The following is a 24,176-nucleotide window of genomic DNA, read 5'->3' on the forward strand; positions in this document are numbered from 1 at the left end:
GGTGAGTGGCGGAGGGTACCTTGAGCACCCCTATCGGTTCTCACTTCTATTCCAGTGTCGTGTTGTTAGTCATCATTTGTCGGTACGTCTCTGTGTGGGCTCTAATCTCTCTGATTATATCCTCATGGTCTCTTCATGAGCTATATGTTGGAGGGAGCAATATACTGCTTGACTCCTCGGTGAGGGTATGTTCTCGAAACTTCAACAAATGCCCGTACCGAGATACTGAGCGTCTCTCCTGCTGAGTCTTCCACTGGAGTCTATCTATCATCTCCGTAACGCTTTGGCGATTACTAAATGATTCTGTAACGAAGCGCGCTGCTCTCCGTTGGATCTTCTCTATCTCTTCTATCAACCCTATCTGGTACGGATCCCACACCGGCGAGCAGTATTGAAGCAGTGGGGGGTCAAGTGTACTGTAACCTACTTCCTTTGTTTATGGACTGCATTTCCTTAGGATTCTTCCAATGAATCTCTGTCTGGCATCTGCTTCACCGACGATCAACTTTATATGGTCATTCCATTTTAAATCACTCCTAATGCCTACTCCCAGATAATTTATGGAATTAACTGCTTCCAGTTGCTGACCTGCTATATTGTAGCTAAATGATACGTGATCTTTCTTTCTATGTATTCGCAGCACATTACACTTGTCTACATTGAGATTCAATTGCCTCCCTGCACCATGCGCCAATTCATTGGAGATCCTGCTGCTTTTCAGTACAATTTTCGATTGTTACAACCTCTCTATATACTACAGCATCATCCGCAAAAAGCCTCAGTGAACTTCCGATGTTATCCACAAGGTCCTTATACTTAACAGTATTGAATGAAAGTAAACTCGTACATTGGGAAAGAAGAGATAAGAAGCAGAGTAACATTTCAAACGCGATGCAAGTGAGAATCTTTTGGGAAATCGTTACCAGATGGCGAGCCAGAGTGGTGTCGAGTTGAGATAAAAATCTCGCGACGCCTAGCTAGCGCGCCTGCCGTATTAAGCTGGGAGAGCCGCTCTGACTGGTGACAGATAACGAAACACAGGCGCCGCTCAGCGCCCTGCGCGGGTCAGTGGGCGGGTCGCGGCGCCCGCGCCTCCAGCAGTCAGCCGCCAGCTGTCCGCTGAGGCCCCGACAGCCGTGTCTGCAGCATGGAGCAGCCGCCGCGCGCCGTGAGTCTCCTGCTTTGCCTCGCCACTTTACACTCTCTTATCTCGACGATACTTCACGCATCATTCAGGAAAGTCATTACAAGTTTTAAATAGATTATTGTTGTGCGTATTTTCCACTAAAATTGCTTCGTGTAAGATTCTCGGCAAAAGCTACCATCAACGCAAATGTCTTTATCCATTTATTACTACATTACTGGCCACAGGAAGAAGATGCTGTGATATGCAAATGATTAGCTTTTCAGAGCATTCACACAAGGTTGGCGCCGGTGGCGACACCTACAACGTGCTGACATGAGGAAAGTTTCCAACCGATTTCTCATACACAGACAGCAACTGACCGGCGTTTCCTGGTGAAACGTTGTTGTGATGCCTCTTGTAAGGAGGAGAAATGCGTACCATTACGTTTCCGACTTTGATAAAGGTCTGATTGTAGCCTGTCGCGATTGCGGTTTATCGTATCGCGACATTGCTGCTCGTATGGTCGAGATCCAATGACTGTTATCAGAATATGTAATCTGTGAGTTCAGGAGGGTAATACGGAACGCCGTGCTGGATCCCTACGGCCTCGTATCACTAGCAGCCGAGATGACAGGCATGTTATCCGCATGGCTGTAACGGATCGTGCAGCCACGTCTCGATCCCTGAGTCACAGATGGGGACGTTTGCAAGACAACAACCATCTGCACGAACAGTTCGACGACGTTTGCAGCAGCATGGACTATCAGCTCTGAGACCATGGCTGCGGTTACCCTTGACGCCGCGTCACAGACAGGAGCGCCTGCGATGGTGTACTCACCGCCGAACCTGGAGCACGAATGGCAAAACGCCATTTTTTCGGATGAATCCATGTTCTATTTACAGCATCATGATGGTCGCATCCGTGTTTGGCGACATCGCGGAGAACGCACATTGGAAGCGTGTATTCGTCATCACCACACTGGCGTATCACCCTGTGTCATGATATGGGGTGCCTTTGGTTACACGTCTCGGTCACCTCTTGTCATCGACGACACTTTGAACAGTGGACGTTACATTTCAGATGTGTTACGGCCCGTGGCTATACCCTTCATTCGATCCCTGCGAAACCCTACATTTCAGCAGGAAATGGACGACAGCTTGTTGCAAGTCCTGCACGGGCCTTTCTGGATACAGAAAATGTTCGACTGCTGCCCTGGCCAGCACATTCTCCAGATCTCTCATCAATTGAAAGCGTCTGGTCAATGGTGGCCGATCAACTGGCTCGTCACAATACGCCAGTCACTATTCTTGATGAACTGTGGTATCGTGTTGAAGCTGCATGGGCAGCTGTATCTGTACGCGCCATCCAAGCTCTGTTTGACTCAATGCCCAGGCGTATCAAGGCCGTTATTATGGCCAGAGGTGGTTGTTCTGGGTACTGATTTCTCAGGATCTATGCACTCAAATTGCGTGAAAATGTAATCACATGTCAGTTCTTGTATAATATATTTGTCCAATGAATACCCGTTTATCATCTGCATTTCTTCTTGGTGTAGCAACTTTAATGGCCAGTACTGTATATTCGAAGACTTCATTTCTTCGTTTTCCGCCGTTCTCCTTAGTTGCTTGGAAATTCGTAGGCACACACACACACACACACACACACACACACACACACACACACACACAAGAAATGAACAAATAGCAAACTATACATACAACACAAACAAGAGAGGAAATTTAGAAACACAGAGGCAGTTGGCAACATCATATACTGTAAACACATACGCGTTCAACGCACATTGAAAAGTGCAAGTGAAGTGTTCCAATAAATGTGGGCGGAAAAAACGCCGGAAATCTGCTATCTGGAGTAAGAGAGCTTAGTAAACACATCTCCGAAACGTCACACGTGGACTAGCAACATTGGTAATGAGAAGTAACACCAAACGTTGTTTTAACTTCACGAAACTTTTCCTGCATAAGTTCTCTGAGCTGAAAAACAAAAGAAAGACATGAGTAAACGTAATGTAGTAATATACTTGTAATTACTACATAATGCCTGAATGACATAGGGTGCCTCGAAAATTTTCGGTCAAACTGAAACAGGTTATAGGTGTCCATAACCAATTATTTTCAGTTAGGAAACCAATGGTCGGAATGCATATTTATTGTGTTATGGACATGTACAGCGTACACAGCATAACAGCAACATAGCTCACAGTAACTGTTCAAAGCGACTACAGCCAGTCTCGATTGTTCCTGCTAGATGTGCTGTCACTGTTCTTGAAGACTGTACCCCTTACTGTCCGAGAAAAGATGTGCTGTTAGCACAACAGTGCACCAGCCCACTTCGATAATAATGTAGGAGCAGCTAAACAACACGTGACCTCACCGCTCGATAGTATTAACTCGATCGCCGGATCTCACACCGCTCGACTTTTTCCTCTCGGGTTAAAACGTTGCTGTAGCTACGAAAGCCCCGGTAGAAACGGATGATGACCTGTTTGCTAGGATAGCTGCCTGTCTCCTGTTACAACAGACAGCAGGAGTCTTTTAGAGAGAAAGGCGCCGTTGCCAAATGGTTCAAATGGCTCTCAGTACTATGGGACTTAACATCTGAGGTCATCAGTCTCCTAGAACTTAGAACTACGTAAACCTAACTAACCTAAGGACAGAACACACATCCATGTCCGAGGCGGGATTCGAACCTGCGACCGTAGCAGTCTCGCGGTTCCAGAGTGAAGCGTCTAGAACCGCTCGGCCACAACGGCCGTCTCCGTTGCCATGTATTCACTGAGATTGCCGGTCATCACTTTGAAAATTACTATGAGCTACGTTCTTGTTACGCGATGTACGCAGGGTATGTACATGACACAATAAATATACATTTCCGGCCATTCGTTCCGTATCTTAATATAATCGGTTGTGGACCTACTGTCACCCGCTTCAATTCGACGCAAAAAGTTTGAGACAAACTGTGTACAGTGAGTTTCATAATTCTTCTTGCTCACTTTTATAGGTTCCAGAAAGGACTTAGTAGATCATGTTGTGGGAACCCATGTCCTGAAATGTCATCCAGGAACGCTACAGAACGTCAGAGTTACAGGCGCCGGCGCCTCTGAATGTATGTATGTACAGGGTGATTCCATGGTGATAACAGACTTTCACGGTTGATGGAGACGGATAAATCTATCAATTTGAGATAAGGGTCCCTTTCTAGATACGAACGAGTCGAAAGTTACAAGCGAGCACCATTCTGATACGTCAGACAGTGGAATACATGTACCGGGACTGTTGTTGCTAAGATTGTAGGGTAGGAAAACAAGAAAATATGTCCAGTAAACATGGGCTGTAAAATGCATACCGTAAGAGCTATGAGGACTTGTTCGGTAGAGGAGATGTGTTCCACACTAGCGAAGAGGAGCAGGTGCTCATAGCTCCTCAGCTATGCATTTTAAAACCTATGTTTACTAGGCATTTTGTTTTCTTTTCTTGGTCCCTACTACCACCTCTGAAAGTTGCGCACCCTACATTCTTAGCAACAACAGTACTGGTACATGTATTCCACTGTCAGAGGTATGAGAATGATTTTCGCTTGCAACTTTCGACTCGTTCGTTTCCAACAGCGGGACGCTTACCTCAAACTTCCTCTTCTCTACCATCCTTGAAATTTTGCAACATATCATGGATTCCTTCAGTATATACATACATACATCTACAGGCGCCGGCGCCTATAACTTTGACGCTCTGTAGCGTGGTTGGATGACGTTTCCGGGCATGGTTCCTATATAAAACTTGATCTAGTAAGCTCCCTCTGCAACGTCTAGAAGTGTGCAACAAGGATTGTGAAGCATCCTGCTTATAAAAAACACATGTAATACAGCCCAATGAAGATGCTTCATAAAAAAAGCAAAGCGAGTATGGCAAAAAGCAGACAGTTTTCGATTCAGTAGCAAAGGCGGAATATATCTCCATGACCTTCATTAGCTATTCTTTCTGTTAGAGCGCTCGATACTGCTTTATCTCTTTGTGATCGTAATTTCCACAAGAAGGATAAGATCTGCTTGTTGTGAGACCACAAGTCGTGCTGTAAGACTCTCCTGGCGAACGGAGTCAGATGATACAGTATTTTACATACTATAATATGCAATATAATTTATAAGCATTTAAAAAAAATATTTTCTCCATTTTTACTGTTAGATTGCAAAGACAGACAAAATATTCTTAGTCATAAAACCGAATTGAGCTTTAAAATCCCTCAAAATTATCATTTTAACTTTCTTCTACTTTTTCGCCTTCCTCTTCGTCGTCCTCTTCATATATAAGATGCTCTTCACTGCTGTCGCGACCTTTACTTCTGCCGAACTCCTTGAAAGATTTAACAATAATCTATTCTCTCACTCTAGACCACAACTCTTTTATCCACTGACACACTTCTTTCATTGTGGCTCGTTTTAAAACTCCCTTCGGCGTGAATTCATGTTGCCTTTCATCCATCTCCTTTTGTTCCATGGCATTCCTCTCTCATATACTCTGTAAATGGTTTATTTATAGAGACATCAAGAGATTGTAATTGTGAAGTAAGTCCTTCCGGAATAACAGCAAGCTCTGTAGTTCCATGTCTCAATTTCTCTTTCACAGAATTTTTCAGGTGACTACTAAACCGATCTAGCAAAAGAAGAGAACTCTTCTGCAATAAATCTCGTTTCCTTCTCTGCCACACTTGGTTAATTCATAATAGCACAGCCAGCCTCGTCCATCCAAACTTCGTCACGTACGTGAAGAACAACACCTGGCGGAACTTCAGAAGATTTTGGCGTTTTTGTGCGCTTGAAAATGATCATTGAATTAAGTTTAGTACCGTCAGCACAACATGGAAGAACAACAGTGTAGTGCATTTGTTCAGGTCCATTTGTTTTGTAGTTACATGGCAACAGGTCTGCTACTCGGTGCACCAAATGTCAGAGGAGTTTCGTCCATGTTCTCTACTTGGCTTAGTTCCACATCAGTTTTCTTTCGAAGTTGAATAGTAAAGCGATGGAAAGATAATATTTTCTCTTCGTACTATAGTGGCATTTTCTGACATATTTTGGTTTTGGTTCGCATGCTACGTCCATGACTCTTCATAAACCTGTAGTACCAACCAACTTCACCTACATCTAACATCCACATGATTACTCTGCAAGTCACATTTAAGTGCCTGGCAGAGGGGTTCATCGAACCACCTTCACAATTCTCTATAATTCCAATCATGTATAGCGCGCGGAAAGAACTAACACCTATATCTTTCCGTACGACCTCCGATTTTCCTTATTTTATCATGGCGGTCGCTTCTCCCTATGTATGAGCCAACGAAATATTTTCGCATTCGGAGGAGAAAGTTGGTGATTGGAATTTCGTGAGAAGATTCCGCCACAACGAAAAACGCCGTAGTTTTAATTATGTCCATCCCAAAACCTGTATAATTTCAGTGACATTCTCTCTCCTACTTCGCGATAATACAAAACGTGCTGCACTTCTTTGAACTTCTTCGATGTACTCCGTCAATCCTCTCTGGTAAGGATCCCACACCATGCAGCAGTATTCTGAAAGAGGTCGGACAAGCCTAGAGTAGGCAGTCTCCTTAATGTCTGTTAAGTTCCGCTGTAGCACTAGGCTACGATCGTGTATTTGAATAATTGTTGTATTAATTCCAACGCCATTTTGACTGCGTCCTTGAATCCATTTCGTCATCTCCTAATTTTGACCATTTTGCATTCAGTACTCCATTTGCATATTTAGCCTTCCCCATTGTTTTCAGCTATTATTTACTAGCGAATGGTTTTTTCTGTTAATGGAGGACCGAAATGTAACTCAGCTGCTCTGTTTCCGTGTTCTTCTGCATATGCTATTACTTTCAGTTTATAGCCTGCATCATACAAATACCTTTTGTTTTTTGCCATTGCGAAAGTATCTGCTAACAAAAATAGTTTTCAGTTCAAGTTCACTGTCACCGTAGACTGCAATGACGCATCATTTTAGGCTAGACCGTGTTGTGGCTTTGTGATGGCGGGGCGGGCGGGAGAGAGTGTTAGCGAGCCTGTGAGTCCCCGTAGCTCACGTTCGTCCCGCCGGTGCACTGGTGCTCCCACTTGAATCCAGTGTTGCCAGACAGAGAAAGGTTTCCCGCGGCAACGAATATGTGGCTATTTTAAGACTAGCGGCAATTTTAAATCAGACACTGGACACTTTTATATTAATTTCGAGTGTCAGACGCGCCTGAGTTTTGGAGGCAGCTTTCTTAAGAAAAAAGTGGGTCTTACAGTTCGTAACGAACGAGTAGGAGAGATGCAACGGAATCTTTTAAATATGGTAGTATATTTGTTATATGCATGAGCCAATTACCAAGGTCAGCTTTCATTCAAGTGAACGTCTGACCTAAGTTGTCCTCTTCAGATACATGTCTTATCTGCGTGCATAAGAACCACGTGATTCAGGCAAAGACGACAAGATCAGTCCTCAAAATAATATATGAAGTATTTCAAAATTCCTGTTACAGGCTTGGGGGATGCAAAGGGGACTTCGTACATACAATTTTAATTAGGAATCTATGTTCATAAACCTGCTTTTTGGATAAATGTAAGTTTGAAGACTTTCATATATATCGCTTCACGCTACGGTACGCAATGACAGAGCTGCGCAGTTTACATATCCAGTGGCGGATTTAAAAATTTTGCGCCCCTAGGCACACCATATTATATGGTCCCCGCCCCTCCCCCCCCCCCAATAAAAAAAATGTTTTAAATAATAACTATTACCCGACAGCTTCACAATTGCCGTTTTGGGTAGAGCGCTGTGAGCTGTTTCTGTACTCTGCTATTTGCTGTTCTGAAGGACGCGTCAGCGGTCTAGTCACGTTCAATCAAAGTGTAATATCGTTCCTGAACTGTACTTGGTGTGCGGCGGCGGATAAAACGAACTAGACACTGCAGTCTGTTAACACATTCTTCTGTCGAAAGACAACAGAAACGAACACAAGGTAAATAACTTTTCTTTTATGGCCTAAAAATTCAGCAGAGCGTGTAGGAGACGACGGATTTTTGTTTTACGTTCACTTTTAATATGTTCTTTTAGTCGAAAGCATTGGAAATGAAAATAAAAAAATGTATGTTACAATCTAAAAACTGAAGCGAACGTGTCATACATTAGAAATTAATACGTACTTTTACAGAGATGAGTTCAAAATTAAAATTAGACTGTCGTCTTACGATCTAATAACTTGAATGTGTAGCAGATTACAAAAAAAAAGCACATTCGGTGTTAATACGTGGATCTATAAGAAAGCGTAAGAAATGAAAATGAAATGGAGATTTCGGTGCACGAACTAATAACTAAATACAGACGAACAAACACAGAACTGGATTTGCTATTACATAATTTCACAGACTAGTTTGGAAAAATCAAACTTGTTTTATAATATAATAGTTAACGTGTAAAACATTAGGGTCTGCGAAGCTAGATGCTGCATAATAAGTGTACACAACACCTGTAATCCATGTAATGGCTGAATAGTTTTGTACTGCAGCTCCTGCTCTCACCATAGCTCTTTCTAACGGTATTAGCAAAGCTTTTACGTATTTATCGACAGAACTGAACTACGTTATTTATTAACACTTTTTCATCTGAGTGCGCTCTCCGATAACGTATATTTCCGCGGTAAGTATGCATTTCGGCAGACACCAAGAATACGCTTCAGTTTTAATATACTACAGTATTAGTATGACTTGACTGTACAGCGCCGAGCGGCCTGGGTATTGTTTAGTATTATCGAGGGCCTTAGGTCGCGTCTGCACGTAAACGAGGTTTAGCTCCGCGTTCTGCCATCGGCAAATGTAAAATAAACAGGTAATACGTAGTCTGTAAATCCAATGAATGTGCTCAAGTTATAATAAAAGTGTTATAATCTTACGTTTTTAAAATTAATATAAATAAATAAACAAAATCACCAACCATCAAAGTTTGTGTCTGGCTTTGACGGCAGGAAAGTCGTTGATCATATCTTCATAGTTCAGACAGTTATCAGTCAGGACGTCAGCTTCGATGTGAAGAATGGACAAGGCGTTCAATCTCTTCTCAGACAACGTAGAACGTAGGTACTATTTCTGTCCTTTAAGAGCCGAAAACGATAGTTCTGCTGAACAATTTGTAAGTGCCACACGTAGAAATATTCTAAGAGCAATATCAACATTCGGAAAGACGGAGTGTAACCTCTCTTCTTGTAAAAATTTACTCATTTCGACTGGTATATCAGTGCCATAATAGAAATATTCTGAGAGCAATATCAACATTCGGAAACACGGACTGTAACCTCTCTTCTCGTATAAATTTACTGATTTCGACTGGTATATCAGTGCCATACATAGAAATATTTTAAGAGCTATATCAACATTCGGAAACACGGACTGTAACCCCTGTTCACGTAAAAATTTACTCCTTTCGACTGGTACATCACGAATCTCAGAAGATTTCAAAAGTCCCGCGAAATGTACACATTCACTAGGGAAGGACGGCTCTAAATCTGTCATATGACGCTTGGAGTTTTGATCCACGTTCAGCAATATCGTCAGGTGAACTGTTCTTAAGGTTACTGAAAACTGTGAAGGAGTCCAACAGTGTTCTATAACTTTCTTCCTCCTCACTAATTCGGCGTACAAGTTGTCGAGTACCGGGAGAAATGTTTCGACTCTAAATTTTTCCCTTCCAGCCAGAAAAAACTTCTTCAGAGTCCGTTTCTTCGTCATTATGAAGTTTGGGTTTTCGTGATCTTTTGTAGGTGCATTCATAGTCTATATCAGTCTCAATCTCCATGGATTTATTTTCATAATAGTCGAACATGCCACGAATAAATGCAATAAATCTTACAAGTGATTCATATAATCCATGTACTATTTTAGTATCAATATTTATACTTTTCAATTTCAGATTTACACTATTAAATCTCTGGAGTATAACCTTCCAAACTGGCATCATGAATACTGCTTTTAGTCTGCTGAGTTCACTGAGTAAATCTGTAGCCTCATTTCGCACAAGTGCTTTTTCAAACGTTTTATTGGCAATATGAGAGGGCATTGATAACGCCCTCCCACTTTTCATATGGACTTACACACGCTTCCTCTCTTGCTGACCAACGTGTTTTTGATAAACTTTTTACCGTTTTGCTTCCTGGTTTCATAAAAGAAAGAATTTTATCCTAGCGCTGTGTCGAAGCAGAGAAAAAATTATGAAGGTTTTGCACCACACTGAAAAATGAACGTGCTTTCCGACAACAGCTTGCAGCACTACTGCCGACTAAATTCAAAGAATGTGCTGCAAAAGGCACATAATGCGCCTTCGCATTTCGTTCTTTAATGCGTGTCTGCAATCCAGTGTAGGTTCCTGACATATTACTTGCGTTGTCATATGACTGGCCTCTACAGTCAGTAATATCAATGGAATTTGTAGACAGGACTTTTAGTACGGCCTCAGCTAAGTTTTCGGACTTGTGACCCGGGTTTGGTAAAAACAAAAGGAAACGTTTAACAGGTTCACCATTCTCGTTCACGTATCTTAATATGAAAGATAATTGCTCAATATATGAAATGTCCGCAGTAGAAGCTACTATTATAGAGAAATATTTGGCCTGTTTTATTTCACTTATGATAATTCTTTTTATTCGCTCAGAAAGAAGCTCTATTATTTCATCACAAATTGTTGAATAAAGATAACTTGTACGTCCCTACTGTGATTTCCCATATCGTTCAATGTGCTCTGCGAGAAGAGGATCAAACTCGGCTATAAGTTCAAGATAAATCATACATTAACCATTATGTAATGAATGGAACCTTACAACGTGTACATTTGTTCTGCCTCAACATATGACTCGAAATGGTTATCTATTGTTCCAAGTGACTTTTTTCTTGTTAAGAGTGATAACTCTGTATTTTCCTGTTTTTGTTAATTCTCATGATGAGATAAAATATTAGAAACATTTTTCCAATCTTCAATATCGTTAGCAGCAATGGCGGCCTTACCTCCGAACAATTTACATGGTGTACAAATACAACACCGGTGTTACAGGAGTATACTAGAAAATCACGCAAAATTGATTCACCATTTAAAAGTTTACGGTAAAATACATTTATGTTCAAATATCTGGTTTTATCGCCTACTGATCTTCTTGAATTAAAAAAATCACCGTTACAATTTTGATTAATGCCACGTTGTAAGAGAATGTCGATTGTTGATTCATTGACACACCATTCTGCAGGATCATCACTAACGATGTTATTTCTTTTTGTAATGTCTGACTTGACACCTAGTTTTTCGTGAAACTCGAAATCATGAACAATTTGCTATTCTTCATTTTTAACTTTTGTTTCGTCTGTATTTACTTCTTTTACAACAGATGCAGTGCCAGAAATATCATCCATACTACTTCAACTCGAAGTCGAACCCGCAACATTATTTGTGAAAAATTTATCTACTCTGACAATCGTTTTTAGAACATTGGCTTCTTGTTCTCGCTTTTCCTTCGATAATTTCCGAAATGCCGCCCCACTTAATTTTGCACGTTTGCTTTTTCACTGTTACTCATGTTAAGGCACTTACAAAATTGTCAACCAACAGTCAAAACAAAAGAAAAAAATTGTAAAAAAAATGTTTAAATGGCTCTGAGCACTATGGGACTTAACAGCTGTGGTCATCAGTCCCCTAGAACTTAGAACTACTTAAAACTAACTAACCTAAGGACACCACACACATCCATGCCCGAGGCAGGATTCGAACCTGCGACCGTAGCAGTCGCGCGGTTCCGGACTGCGCGCCTAGAACCGCGAGACCACCGCGGCCAGCAAATTGTAAAAGGAAAGTAAGAAAGACTGTATCCAGTTCCAATCGTGCTACACCACACATGAGCACAAAGCTTTTTACTTCAAACACGACACACAAGCACAAAGATTTTTCCTTTAAACACGGAGCGATCAACTGGCTCACTAGGTTTACTCGACGTAATTGTACTATGAAAGAACGACAATACAAAATAATTGCCGCTGTAGGTGTTGATTTTAGCCTTTGACTATGCCTAACATTTAGCCAAGCTGTTTTATATCTGTTCTGAAGAAGGCGTGGTCACCCACGCCGAAACCTAGATAAACACCAGGTAGTTGTGCAACTGAGGCTGATTTTTCATAATTATTTAGAAGTAAAGTTTTGTGGTCTGAGAAATTTATCTCTGAAGCTTAATTAAACAATGTGATTCCGTGATGATAGTACAACCTTTCGTGGATTATGAAGAAGAGTAAATGCATCAATTTGAGGTAAGAAATCCTGGTCCGGGGACAACCGAGTAGAAAGTTATAAGCGAAAATCGATCTGATATCTCTAACAGTCGAATACGGGTACATATACCGGTACTGTTGTTGTTAAGACTGTAGAATAGGAAACTTTCAGAGCTGCTAATACGGGCCAAAACAACAACAAAAATTCCCGCTAAATATGGGCTCTAAAATATTTACCTCAAGAGCTTTGAGAACTGATCCATCTTCGGTAATGTGAAACACATTTCTTCTACAGCAAGCTCTTTCGCTTCCATGTTTTTAGAGAAGGAAGTCTGCACCAAAACAAGAAAAAAAGTCCAGTACATATGGGCTCTAACATACGTACCTTAAGAGCTATGGGCACTTATACAGCAAAAAAGATGTGTTTCACAATAGCGAAGATGAACAAGTGCTCATAGCTCTTAAGATACGCACTTTAGGTCCTATATTTATTGGACATCTTTTTCTTGTTTTGCTTTTTACTATCTCGTCCAAAAATATGAAAACCAAAGAGTTAGCAGTAGAAGAGATGTTTTCCATAGTATCGAAGATGAAGGAGTGCTCATACCTCTTAAGGCTTGTATTTTACAGCCCACGCTTACTAGACTTTTTTATTGTTTTGATCCATATTACCTAGCAACAATGGTGCTGGTACATGTATTCCACTGTCAAAGGTATTAACACGATTTTCCCTAATAAGTTTCAACTCAGTCGTATTCGGAGCAAAATCCAATTCCTCAAACTGATACGTTTTCTCTTCTCCATCGTCCCTGAAAGTTTGTAGCAACACCTATGAATCGACCTGTATCTTGCTATATGTATGAATTAATCCTAAGGCATATTCTGAAAGGAAATCCAATTTGTTTCAATCTAGGTATTTGCTACCGTTAGTATTTCGTTTCTATGGAACTAAGTTTGCTAGAAACAAGTATGATGAAATTCGTCGATAAATTTCGTTTCATTTTTGTCTTTATCTGGTTTCCATATTGGTGTTGTTCGTCTCCGACATCTTTCTTCATCGTATTTGGCTAAAGGCCCACAACAGGTCACTTCTTTTTTATGAGATTAATGGATTCGATCTTTTGCAGGGGTTCCATTCGCCATAATTTTTTATTCCTTTCTGTAGTTCTTCATATAACAAAGGATTTAAGAGAATTTTCATTGTAGCATTGTGGATTTTGTGTCTGAAATCCTCTAACCCTATCACACGTAATACTTGCTTTCCTAAAATATTTCACTGAAACTAACCTACTTCTTTTACAAAGCACAGAAGTGTTTCCATGTTTTCTTTTGCCTTCTACTTCTTTTCGTACTTATATGGTTGTTTGTATTTCTAAACATATTCTGACGTTTTATAGTTTTTGTATTGATTAAAAGCTAGTTTTCACCTCCACTACAACTCACGAGCATTGGAAATTCTGCCCAACAAGGAGCTCCTTCTTATTAATACTTACTGAGTTCTTTCTTAGCACCGCAGTGTCCACGGCGATCTTAATTAACGGTATAAGCTGCTTCTACTACGCGTTGATATATAGTGTTCACCCTAAATATGTCTTTTAATCGCCAATGGTCTTTTGTACAGCACCCAGGTAAAACTATTTTGCTTTTTGTAATGCTCCTCCAGCCGCTGCTCTTTAACCCTAGGATGCATGGTGCCGAAAACACACATGAGTGCATATGCAGGGCCTCCAAGGCACTGCCCTAATTTAAAATATTCCTCTTTTCATATAATCATTCGTTGGAGTTAATTTTATTTCTTTCAAATTTATTGTCACATTGACAGATTCCTAAGATACAGTAACAGGATATGGTTTGCCTGATTAACATTTTATTAATTTTTTAAAAAAACTCTAAGAGTGAATTTTTATTAGTTACATCCATTTACACACAACATATAAAAATAATTTCATTAATTCACTTATAAGTTGCAGTTTACATTTTAATTTCTTCGATTAAAACAAACTCATTATTCACAATATTATGTTTATAGGCAATATTTTGACAAAAAGTTATTATTCATTGGTCACATAAAATTGCATTTTTCTTAGTTTTCAACATGTGACAAACAAGAAGCACAAAGAACGCCACTATGTTCCTTACAAATGTTGGTTTTACACTTAATGCATGTCACAGCACTTTTCCCTGAGTTTATTATATGGACAATAATTGTACCTTCTTCTTTTTCCTGAAACAAGTAGATGGTTCGGCAATATGACATCTTTTTGAGCACCACATCTTTGCATGGCATCAACGATTTTCTTTGGAAGATTAGGGATCTGAATACGAAGTTCCATTAGTGGTCTTACCATTTCCTCTGCTAAATGGAGAGCAGAGGAACAAACGCCTTTTATCACTTCTTCCACTATGGTATGTCAGATGTTGGGCGGAAAATAAAATTTCACTGTTCATTGCTGCGACGTCCATCATATTCATCCATAATGCAAATGGCCATCTTCCTGTTTGTCTCTTGCAAGTGTAGTAACGAATTTTCTGGTCCATTTGATCTACTTCACCCTTCGTACAGTTACAGAACTTTATTATATCTGGTTTCTTTTTTGGATGAGTTTCATCAATGTTTCTGTCGTGATGCATTGTGCTAATGAGAACTACAGACTTTTTCTCTTTGGGAACATAACTCACCATTGTAATGTCACCTCTAAATGCAAACAAAGAGGAATGAATCGCTCTTGAGGCAGATGGTTTCATCTCATTAGGAATTTCTGGTTTATTTTGTTTATTGTTCCCACCACTGTAATTTGCTTCTGAAGCATCTCTTTTGCCAGCTGCACACTAGTAAAGAAGTTGTCAACAGTAATATTTTTTGATGCTCATTCAATGCTTTTAGCAAGATCTTTCACCACATTCAATCCGAGATTTTCCTGAATAGGTTCATGGGCCTTCCTTCCCGTGTAAACAATTCCATCTAAAGCATATACAGATGTAGCATCACATAACCAAAATATTTTTATGCCATACTTGGCTGGTTTAAATGGTATATACTGGGTAAAGCTACATCTTCCACGGAATGGGACTAGCTGTTCGTTAACTGTGAGCGAATCATTGGGAATCATTCTATTTCTACACTTGTCAAGAAATAGTTCCCATACATAGCGAACAGCTGCAAGTTTGTCATCTGCAGATTGAACTTCACGGGTACGCCTGTCATCAAATCTAATCATTCTCCTTATATCTGCGAATCTATTTACTGACATGCTGGCCTTATATGTAGGATTTGCCTTTTCATCCAAGAATAATTCTCTAATAGGGACATCCCAACTGTTCTCAACACCAGAAAGCAGTAAAAGACCAAGAAAACCCTCCATTCCAGCAAGCGAAACGTTTTCCACGTTTTACCACGTAAAGCAGCCACTCTTCTGCCTTCAATATTTGTGCAGTTGATGATTTCTTCTAGTATTTCCTTGGAGATGAAATAGTCCCAGGGATCCTTAGGTTTACAGGTTTTCAAACCACGTGCTTGACCAGGTACCTTCTTTACGATATTATGGACAGGAGTACGAAAAGTTGCAGGATGATCTAATTTCCAAATCGTTCCATTCCGACTAATGTATGTGTGGTCTTCTATACCTTTTCGCGATGGTTCTTCATTTTCTGACTCTGATGAAGTAATATTATCGGAAGGACTGACATCTGCCTCAATATTCACATCTGCAGGTTCATTGGCTGATTCTTCACTACTTGCATCTTCAAAAATATTTCCTTCTTCGCAAGAATCATCTTCTTCAAACCATTGAGCCACAACACTTTCAAAATTAGCTGCATTTGCACGTACTGACACTCTTACTTTGCGTGTCGAAGCCATAGCAAAAGGCGTGCCACTCGAACAGCAGCTTGTGCAGCACTAAACGAGTCATACTCGTAACAATATGGGCCTTGCAGCAACAAACAAACTACAGTAACAATGAGGCTGACAAGAGCAGCACAGGATAACAATACTATGCAATAATAAAACATTTGATAGCAAAAATAGCAATAATACACAGACATCGCCAATATGTGAAAGTAATGTGTATTATTTTTTAATTATACCATTACTACTACAGATACGGCTGTTGTTGGCACTCCTGTTGCTGGAAATACCACTACAGTCATTGTTGAATTAATAACTGCTTCCAAACAAATATTGAAGACAATATAGGCTAAAGAACATTTATAAATGTGTGAGGGCTTCTGAAGCCCTGCTTATGCATTCACGTTATATGGGTAAACGTATTGAATTATACAAAAAACTTAAAAAGGTATCTCATTCAGACTTGACAGGAGGAATGTCACAGTGTTAGTGAAAGAGAACTGGAAAGCAGTTTGAAATCAGACAAAAAATTACAGAATTTCTTTAAAAATGAAGACATACAAGGGCCTCGGTGGCCCTGTATATGCATCCTAGGGTTAACGAAATGTACATTTGAACTCACAGTAGATATAGAGTCACTCATCCAAATACATACACATAATAGGAAACAGAAATTAAGTTAGTTAGCTTTGTTATAGGATTATCAGAGTGTTTGTATTTGTTGAGACGCTGGCTACAATTTTATTGCACAGAAATGAGGTTCATGGACTGGACACACAAACAGCCCCTGTGAATCGTCCAGCACTAGTTGTGCCAGCACGAGTATAAATTGTTCCATCTCCCATGGCCGCGACAGGGACAATATCTCAATAATGTCGAGCCTCCCTCGTGAGAAGTACGCTTGATTGTTAACCACCTCCATCATTGTTACTAGAACTTGCCACTGTTTTGCCGGTCGAATCGCAAAACATACAGTGCCTGTATTTATCCATTCTGAGACGACTGGGACGCAATATCAAAAAGTTTTTACTGCTAGAGGTCTTACAATCACCAGTTGATAATAACGGTAGAAGACTACCGGTGCGGTCCATTCGGCTTCTTGTACGGATAGGATTCATCGGTGACGGCGTTATTCTTTTAAGTGCTGAATGAGTTCGTAGCGGTTTTCCTTAAAGAACAGATATACAGAACAGAGGCTTTAGTCAACAATAGTATATTCTTCTTCACTATTTACAACAGTCTGCCAACGCTGGGGTAACCTTCCGATTCCGCTACGTAGAAATCACGTGGTTTTGAGGCGAAGAACTCGCCGAGCCATATTCGGAGCGCATTTTCGTCCGGAAAGGAAGTTCTTTGGAGATTGTTCGACAGAAAGTGGAAAAGCTAAAAACCCAAGGGCGCAAGATCAGGTGAATAAAGATGGTGCTGAATGACTTCCCTGACCGCCTTCTGCAGAGTGTTTTTTGTCAGTCTAGCAGAATGCGGGCGGGCGTCATCGTAGCAGCATTTCACGCCGTCTTCCTGGTCGTTTTTCTTGTACTGCGTCTGCAGTGAGTCTCAATTGTTGACAATAAGTGTCTGGCAGTGATGGTTACACCTCGGAGAAGCAGTTCATAGTACACCACCTCGTTGCTGTTCCACCAGATACATAACATTATCTTCAGCGGATGCGCGCAGGTCTCTGTACGAGGAGTTGCCGCTTTGTTTGGGCTCAACCATTTCTTTCTTGTCCCTGCGTTACCATAAAGACCATTTCTCGTTACCAGTAACGACACAGGATAGGAAAGATCGGTGTTGTTGACGAGCCAAGTAAAAACGAGCTAGCAGAAATACGCAAATGGCCACCAACTGATTCTTGTGATCTTGGCTTAGATCATGCGATCCCCTTACACACGATTTTTGAACCTTCTCCATTGCATCCAAATGTCGCACGATGATGGAATGATCACAGTTTATCTTATCTGCCAGTTTTCGAGTACACTGAAGTGGGTCATTAAGGCGGTTAAACGATCTTCATCGAACAACAAAGGTCTCCCTGAACGTGGAGAGTCACTATTGTCAAAACGATCTTCCTTAAAACGAGAAAACCATTTTATTTCCACACTCTCCTCTGGTGTTATCCCCATACACGGCGCAAATGTTTCCGGCTGCCTTCGCTTCTGTCACGCCTGTAGTGAACTCAAACAGAAGAATAGTCTGCAATGTTCCGATTTCTCCACTTGGCACTCCATTTTCTAGCATCCGCAGCTACACTCTCAATCTCCAAACAATAAAACGACAATGCGTAAAATAGCAACAGTGATCTACAAATAAAAACTGACAGCCGGCCTTGGTGGCCGAGCGGTTCTAGGCGCCACAGTCTGGAACCGCGCGACCGCTACGGTCGCAGGTTCGAATCCTGCCTCGGGCATGGATGTGTGTGATGTCCTTAGGTTAGTTGGGTTTAAGTAGTTCTAAGTTCTAGGGGACTGATGAACTCAGATGTTAAGTCCCATAGTGCTCAGAGCCATTTGAACCATTTTTTGAAAACTGACAATCAAAAAATGTCCCATAGCAATCGGAATGTCAAGATACAAAACAAAAACGCTACAATCTTATGCACCAAGCTAGTAGTTTCTGCACGGAGATTCCGTTTCACTGATTGTCTGTTAAAAGTATTACGGACAATTTTGGCACATCGCCATTAGGTTTCACTGACCTGCAAGTTTAATTGTGTAGGACCCATCTACAACGGTTGCCGTAGATCCCCAAGCGGTATGATGTGCATTGAGATCTGAACAGCTTTGCAATCAACGGCTGAATCAGATATCAGTCTCTCGAGGGGTCTGATGCCGTTCTCCACAGTGTCCTGTCTTCCACTGACGTTTTCACATCTACGTAACCATTACACCCAACATTTTCTGAAATGCTTTGCATACTTTTTGTCTGTCCCTTGAAATATTGAACTCATATTCGCACATGAGCCCTTTTGAAATAGAGTGATAGCCATATTCCTTGCAGGTGAGTTTATTTTAATAGCTCCCGCTTTCAGACGAGGGGCGTTCAATTAGTAATGAAAGACATTTTTTCTCGGTCAGTTTCGATTAAAAACACGCAGAACTTGTTCCGATAAGTCGTGGAATATTCCTGCTTCAGATCCTATGTTTTCATGAAGTTCCGATAGGTGGCGGCGCTATACATAACTTTCCAAATGGTGTATGTAAGGGAGGTGCACTCCAAGCACAGAGCCGTCATTGAGTTTCTTTCTGCGGAAAAGCAGAACATCACAGACATTCATAGGCAACTGCAGAATGTCTACGTAGACGTAGCATCGAATGCCCGCTACACCAGAGACGCAGCGTCGATAATTAAAACCTCTGCCATCGCATACACTTTTGCTCGCTGGCTTAGATATCGTCGACGAAGGCGAAAATTAAGATCACCGTATCTTTGTATATTATCCTACCATGACGCGGGTACTTGTTATGCTAGATCAAATAGCCATTTTGTATACAAAGATTAAAGACGATAAAAATTCTTATATTCAGGTGAACATTACAGAAAGGACTGGTCTTATTGATTTATTATCGTTGTTGTGTTACTAGTTATTTGTGAAGATTTATGTTACATTGTAGAATTATTTATTACATTCAATCAAGATGTAAAGTGGAAGCATAAGGAAAGGGGCTCATTCTAAAATGCTGTAACTTTCTAAATACACTGTCTGACAAAAAAAGTTAAGCACCAAGGCGAGGAGGACATGAAATGAAACTTCAAAAGTTGAGAAGGTGTATTATGTTATTTCACTGCTTACAAAATGAAATCAAATTTACGAAGAACTTGACTGTACAATTTATTTATTTTTATTTTTGTGAAGGAGGTAACTGTGCTGAGAAAGGGTAGGCCACATACAGTTGGCGGCTGCGTGCTGTTAGAAGTAGTTTATCTTGTAGCTGCCAACATGAGGAACTTAAAAGTAGATATCCTGGGAGTAGTGAAGCAACTTACATCACTTAGTAAAAGCAAGTCTTCCGGTCCAGACCATGTACCAATTAGGTTCCCTTCTGAGTATGCTGATGTAATAGCTCCACACTTAATACTCACGTACAACCGTTCGCTCGATGAAATATCCGTAGGCAAAGTCTGTGAAGTTGCACTGGTCACACCAGTATTCAAGAAAGGCAATAGAAGCAGTCCACTAAATTACAGGCCAATATCATTAACGTCGATACGCACGAGGATTTTCAAACATATATTCTTGAATCAACTCGGAAAGAACGGTCTACTGACACACAGTCAACACGGATTTAGAAAACATCGTTCTTGTTAAACACAGCTAGCTCCTTATTCAGACGAAGTGTTGAGTGCTATCGACAAGGGATTTCAAACTGACTCCGTATTTCTAGATTTCCAGAAGGCTTTCGACACCCTACCTCACAAGCGGCTTGTAGTGAAATTGCTTGCTTATGGAACATCGTCTCAGTTATGCAATAGGATTCGTAATTTCCTGTCAGAGAGGTCAGAATTTGTAGTAATTGGCGGAAAGTCATCGAGTAAAACAGAACTGGTTTCTGGCTTTCCCCAATGTAGTGTTATAGGCCCTCTGCTGTTCCTTATCTTCATAGGCAATTTAGGAGACAATCTGAGCAACAGGGTTAGGTTGTTTGCAGATGATGTTGTCGTTTATCATCTAGTAAAGTCATCAGAAGATCAAAATGAATTGGAAAACGATTTAGATAAGATATCTCTATGGTGCGACAATTGGCGATTGACCCTAAATAATGATAAAGTGTGAGGCCATCCACATGAGTGGTAAAAGGAATCCCTTAAACTTAGGTTAAACGATAAATAAATCACACCTACAATACGTAAATTCTACTAAATTCTTAGGAATTACAAATACGAACAACTTAAATTGGAAAGACCCCATAGAAAATATTGTAAGGAAGGCGAACGAGAAAATACGTTTTATTGGCAGTACACTCAGAAGATGCTAAAAATCTACTAAAGACACTGCCTACATTACGCTTGTCCCTTTCATTTCGGACTACAGCTCCGCGGTGTGAGATCCTTACCAGATAGGATTAAGGGAGTGCATCGAGAAAGTTCAGTGAAGGGCAGCACGTTTTGTATTATCGATAAGGAATGAGAGTGTCACGGACATGATAGAGGATATGGGGTGGACTTCACTAAAAAAAGACGTTTCTCGTTACGGCGGGACCTTCTCACGAAATTTCAATCAACAGTGTTCTCCGCGAAATCCGAAAATATTTGGTTAACACCGACCTACATAGGGAGAAACGATCATCAGAATAAAATAAGGGAAATTAGAGCTCGGACGGGGAGATATAGGTGTTCCTTTTTTCCGCGCGCTGTTGAGTCGAATAATAGATAATTGTTGCGAAGGTGGTTCGATGAACCCTCTGCCAAGCACTTAAGTGTGATTTGCAGAATTGTTCAAATGGCGCTGAGCACTATGGGATTTAACTGCAGAGGTCATCAGTCCCCCAGAACATAGAACTACTTAAACCTAACTAAGGACATCACACACATCCATGCCCGAGGCAGAATTCGAACCTGTGACCGTAGCGGACGCGCGGTTCCAGATTGTAGCGCCTAGAACCGCTCGGCCACTCCGTGTGCTTTTGCAGATGGAGATGTAGATCAGGATGACGTTGCACATATTGGCTGGATTCGTGCACTGATTGGACTGGGAAGGGTGTCACAAAGTTACTACGTTCTCTCCTGAGGCAAGGTGGCCCATAATTGTAACTGGTCACTGATATCCTGGACGTTGGAACTGCGACACAATTGACTTTGAGCCGGTTTCACATGTCTATCAGGGACGGATCTGGGAATCTTGCTGTACATGGGAGCACCTGAACATCACGCAGACACATCATACAGAATGTGTAGTATGTGTACGACCATTGTCCTGTTGAAAAATGACACAATGTTACACGAGAAAGCAGGATGCAGATGCACGAAACGTTCCATTGTGGTATCTGAATTATCTCAGTAACTACCATGACGTAAAGTCATGACCGATGGCTGCACGAACCATGGCGCCAGAATCAACATCGTTGTGCCTCTCCCAAACAATTGAAGAGAGAGACCTGTCGCCACGTCGCCACCATACTTGCCAACGATGATTAGCCAGGTTTGTGCAGAACCATGATTCGTTTGTGAGACCCCCTGCTAAATCCGCAAGACAGGACACGTAGTTTAAGTTGTGGAAAGGGGCCAAAATAAGCGGTTGTCAATTTCACTCGAACGTACAACCTTTTATTTGATCAAACATTACAAAAGCCAAGAAAAATTTAAAAAAACAGAGATTTAGTTTTGAAACTTAAGTAGTGGCTGAATGCGCCGTACAATCTCATGCCTTAAGGGCAAGACCACTTTAATTTAAAAACCGCTGAAAGCCCATAACTTAAGGCTCAACCAAAATCAGAAATTTAAAAGGCAAAGCCTTATCCTAAAACAGTTCCTTAATTAGGCTGAAGGCCCAAAGAATCTGACACTTTAAGAGCAAACAACTTAAATTCAAAATCGGCTGAAGGCCCAACACTTAAGACTCAATAACATTTATTTTAAAAATGCCAAAGGCTTTACGTAAAACAGTTCTTAAATTAGGCTGATGCCCAAACCATCTGACGCCTTACGGGCAAAAGAACCTTAATCTAAAGATCGGCTAGAAGCCATACAAGTACAAACAACAAGAACAAGCAAGAAAAGGCAGTACATCCAAGGGCACTCAGAAGTTCGGAGAGTCGACCTGGAATTCAAACACTGACGCTCGCTTAGGTGAGACAGGCAGTCGGCCCAACCATTGTCGATCTGATGACGATCCAACCAACAGACAGTCAACGGACCCAGCGACAATATAACCTCCGCTTCACCCAACCAGCACACAACAGGGAGTTCAGTGGAACAACGTAGAAGGTATTGGCGCCCACAACCAATCATACATTGAGTTGTCAAAGTACACTCTGTGCTGGACAGCAACAACATGATGAGCAAAATACACTGCCTGAATTTACGTCAAAGGCCAGGGCAGGTAACCGGAATGTTAACGGCCAGGGCAGGTAACCGGAATGTTAACGGCCACGAGGCAGAAGATTCAGCTGGTGCACTTCAATCCAAATAACCAAGTACAGTTAAACTCCGCCGGAGGGTGGCTAAAATTTGCCAACTTGAAAACACACACTGTTGCTCGCAGAAATATCCCAACAGCCGACAATGAACTCCAAACGACACAGTGTGAACAGTCCTGACTTGCTGGTACATTCAGTCAAAACTCAACTTCCATGTCCTGGATCGGCGAGCCACGAACCTCATAGCAGTCGGAACAGCACTACACACTCCGACACCGCATAGAGGCTGCAAGTGGGCCCGGCCAAACTATGCGCCGCGGAGATTTTTTCGCTGCTCCATCCCAACTGACCAACTGCCCTTACACAGCCCAGCTGGAAACTATAAGCGCCGGACCAAAGAGAGTCCAAGGTGTGAATATCGATACACATCGCTGCTGCCACCCGTGGAAAGAGAGGATAACAGCATAATCGCGATAACTGTAGGAGACTAAACACAGAATAGCAACCAAGGTTTATCCAACACATAGCATGAGCTGGTGAACACAGTGTGACGATATTCATCAGCAGTTCATGCTTCCCAGTCACGGCACAGATCCAAACGCAGCCGTTTGTGTTGTGGTACAAACGACAGTCTGCAAAAGGGATGGTAATTCCCTAATGCGGCTGCTGCTAATTTCCAGGCAATGGAGCGGAGGGACACAGAATGTTGCAGGTAGCCCATTAATTGTACTCGGATGGCAGGTACTGATGTGGAGGCGTTACAACGAGTCTGGTGCACAGCATGACGATTCTCCCTTGTAAGAGAGAGTCGTGATCGATCGGAACTTCGACGG

The 24,176-nt window shown here is 41.4% G+C and overlaps 1 protein-coding gene across 3 annotated transcripts in view; it reads left to right on the forward strand.

Moving 5' to 3' along the window:
* Positions 1–1,047: 1,047 nt before the first annotated feature.
* LOC124777181 (esterase E4-like) overlaps positions 1,048–24,176 on the forward strand; it is a 213,073-nt gene continuing 189,944 nt past the window's right edge. For all 3 annotated transcript variants that reach the window (XM_047252492.1, XM_047252493.1, XM_047252494.1), the window contains exon 1: positions 1,048–1,168. In XM_047252492.1, the coding sequence (XP_047108448.1) occupies positions 1,148–1,168 (21 nt within the window). In that variant the 5' untranslated portion in view covers positions 1,048–1,147. The remainder of the gene's footprint in view (positions 1,169–24,176) is intronic.

The sequence above is a fragment of the Schistocerca piceifrons genome, chromosome 2, assembly GCF_021461385.2.
Source record: "Schistocerca piceifrons isolate TAMUIC-IGC-003096 chromosome 2, iqSchPice1.1, whole genome shotgun sequence".
In the NCBI taxonomy this organism is placed as follows: Eukaryota; Metazoa; Arthropoda; class Insecta; order Orthoptera; family Acrididae; genus Schistocerca; species Schistocerca piceifrons.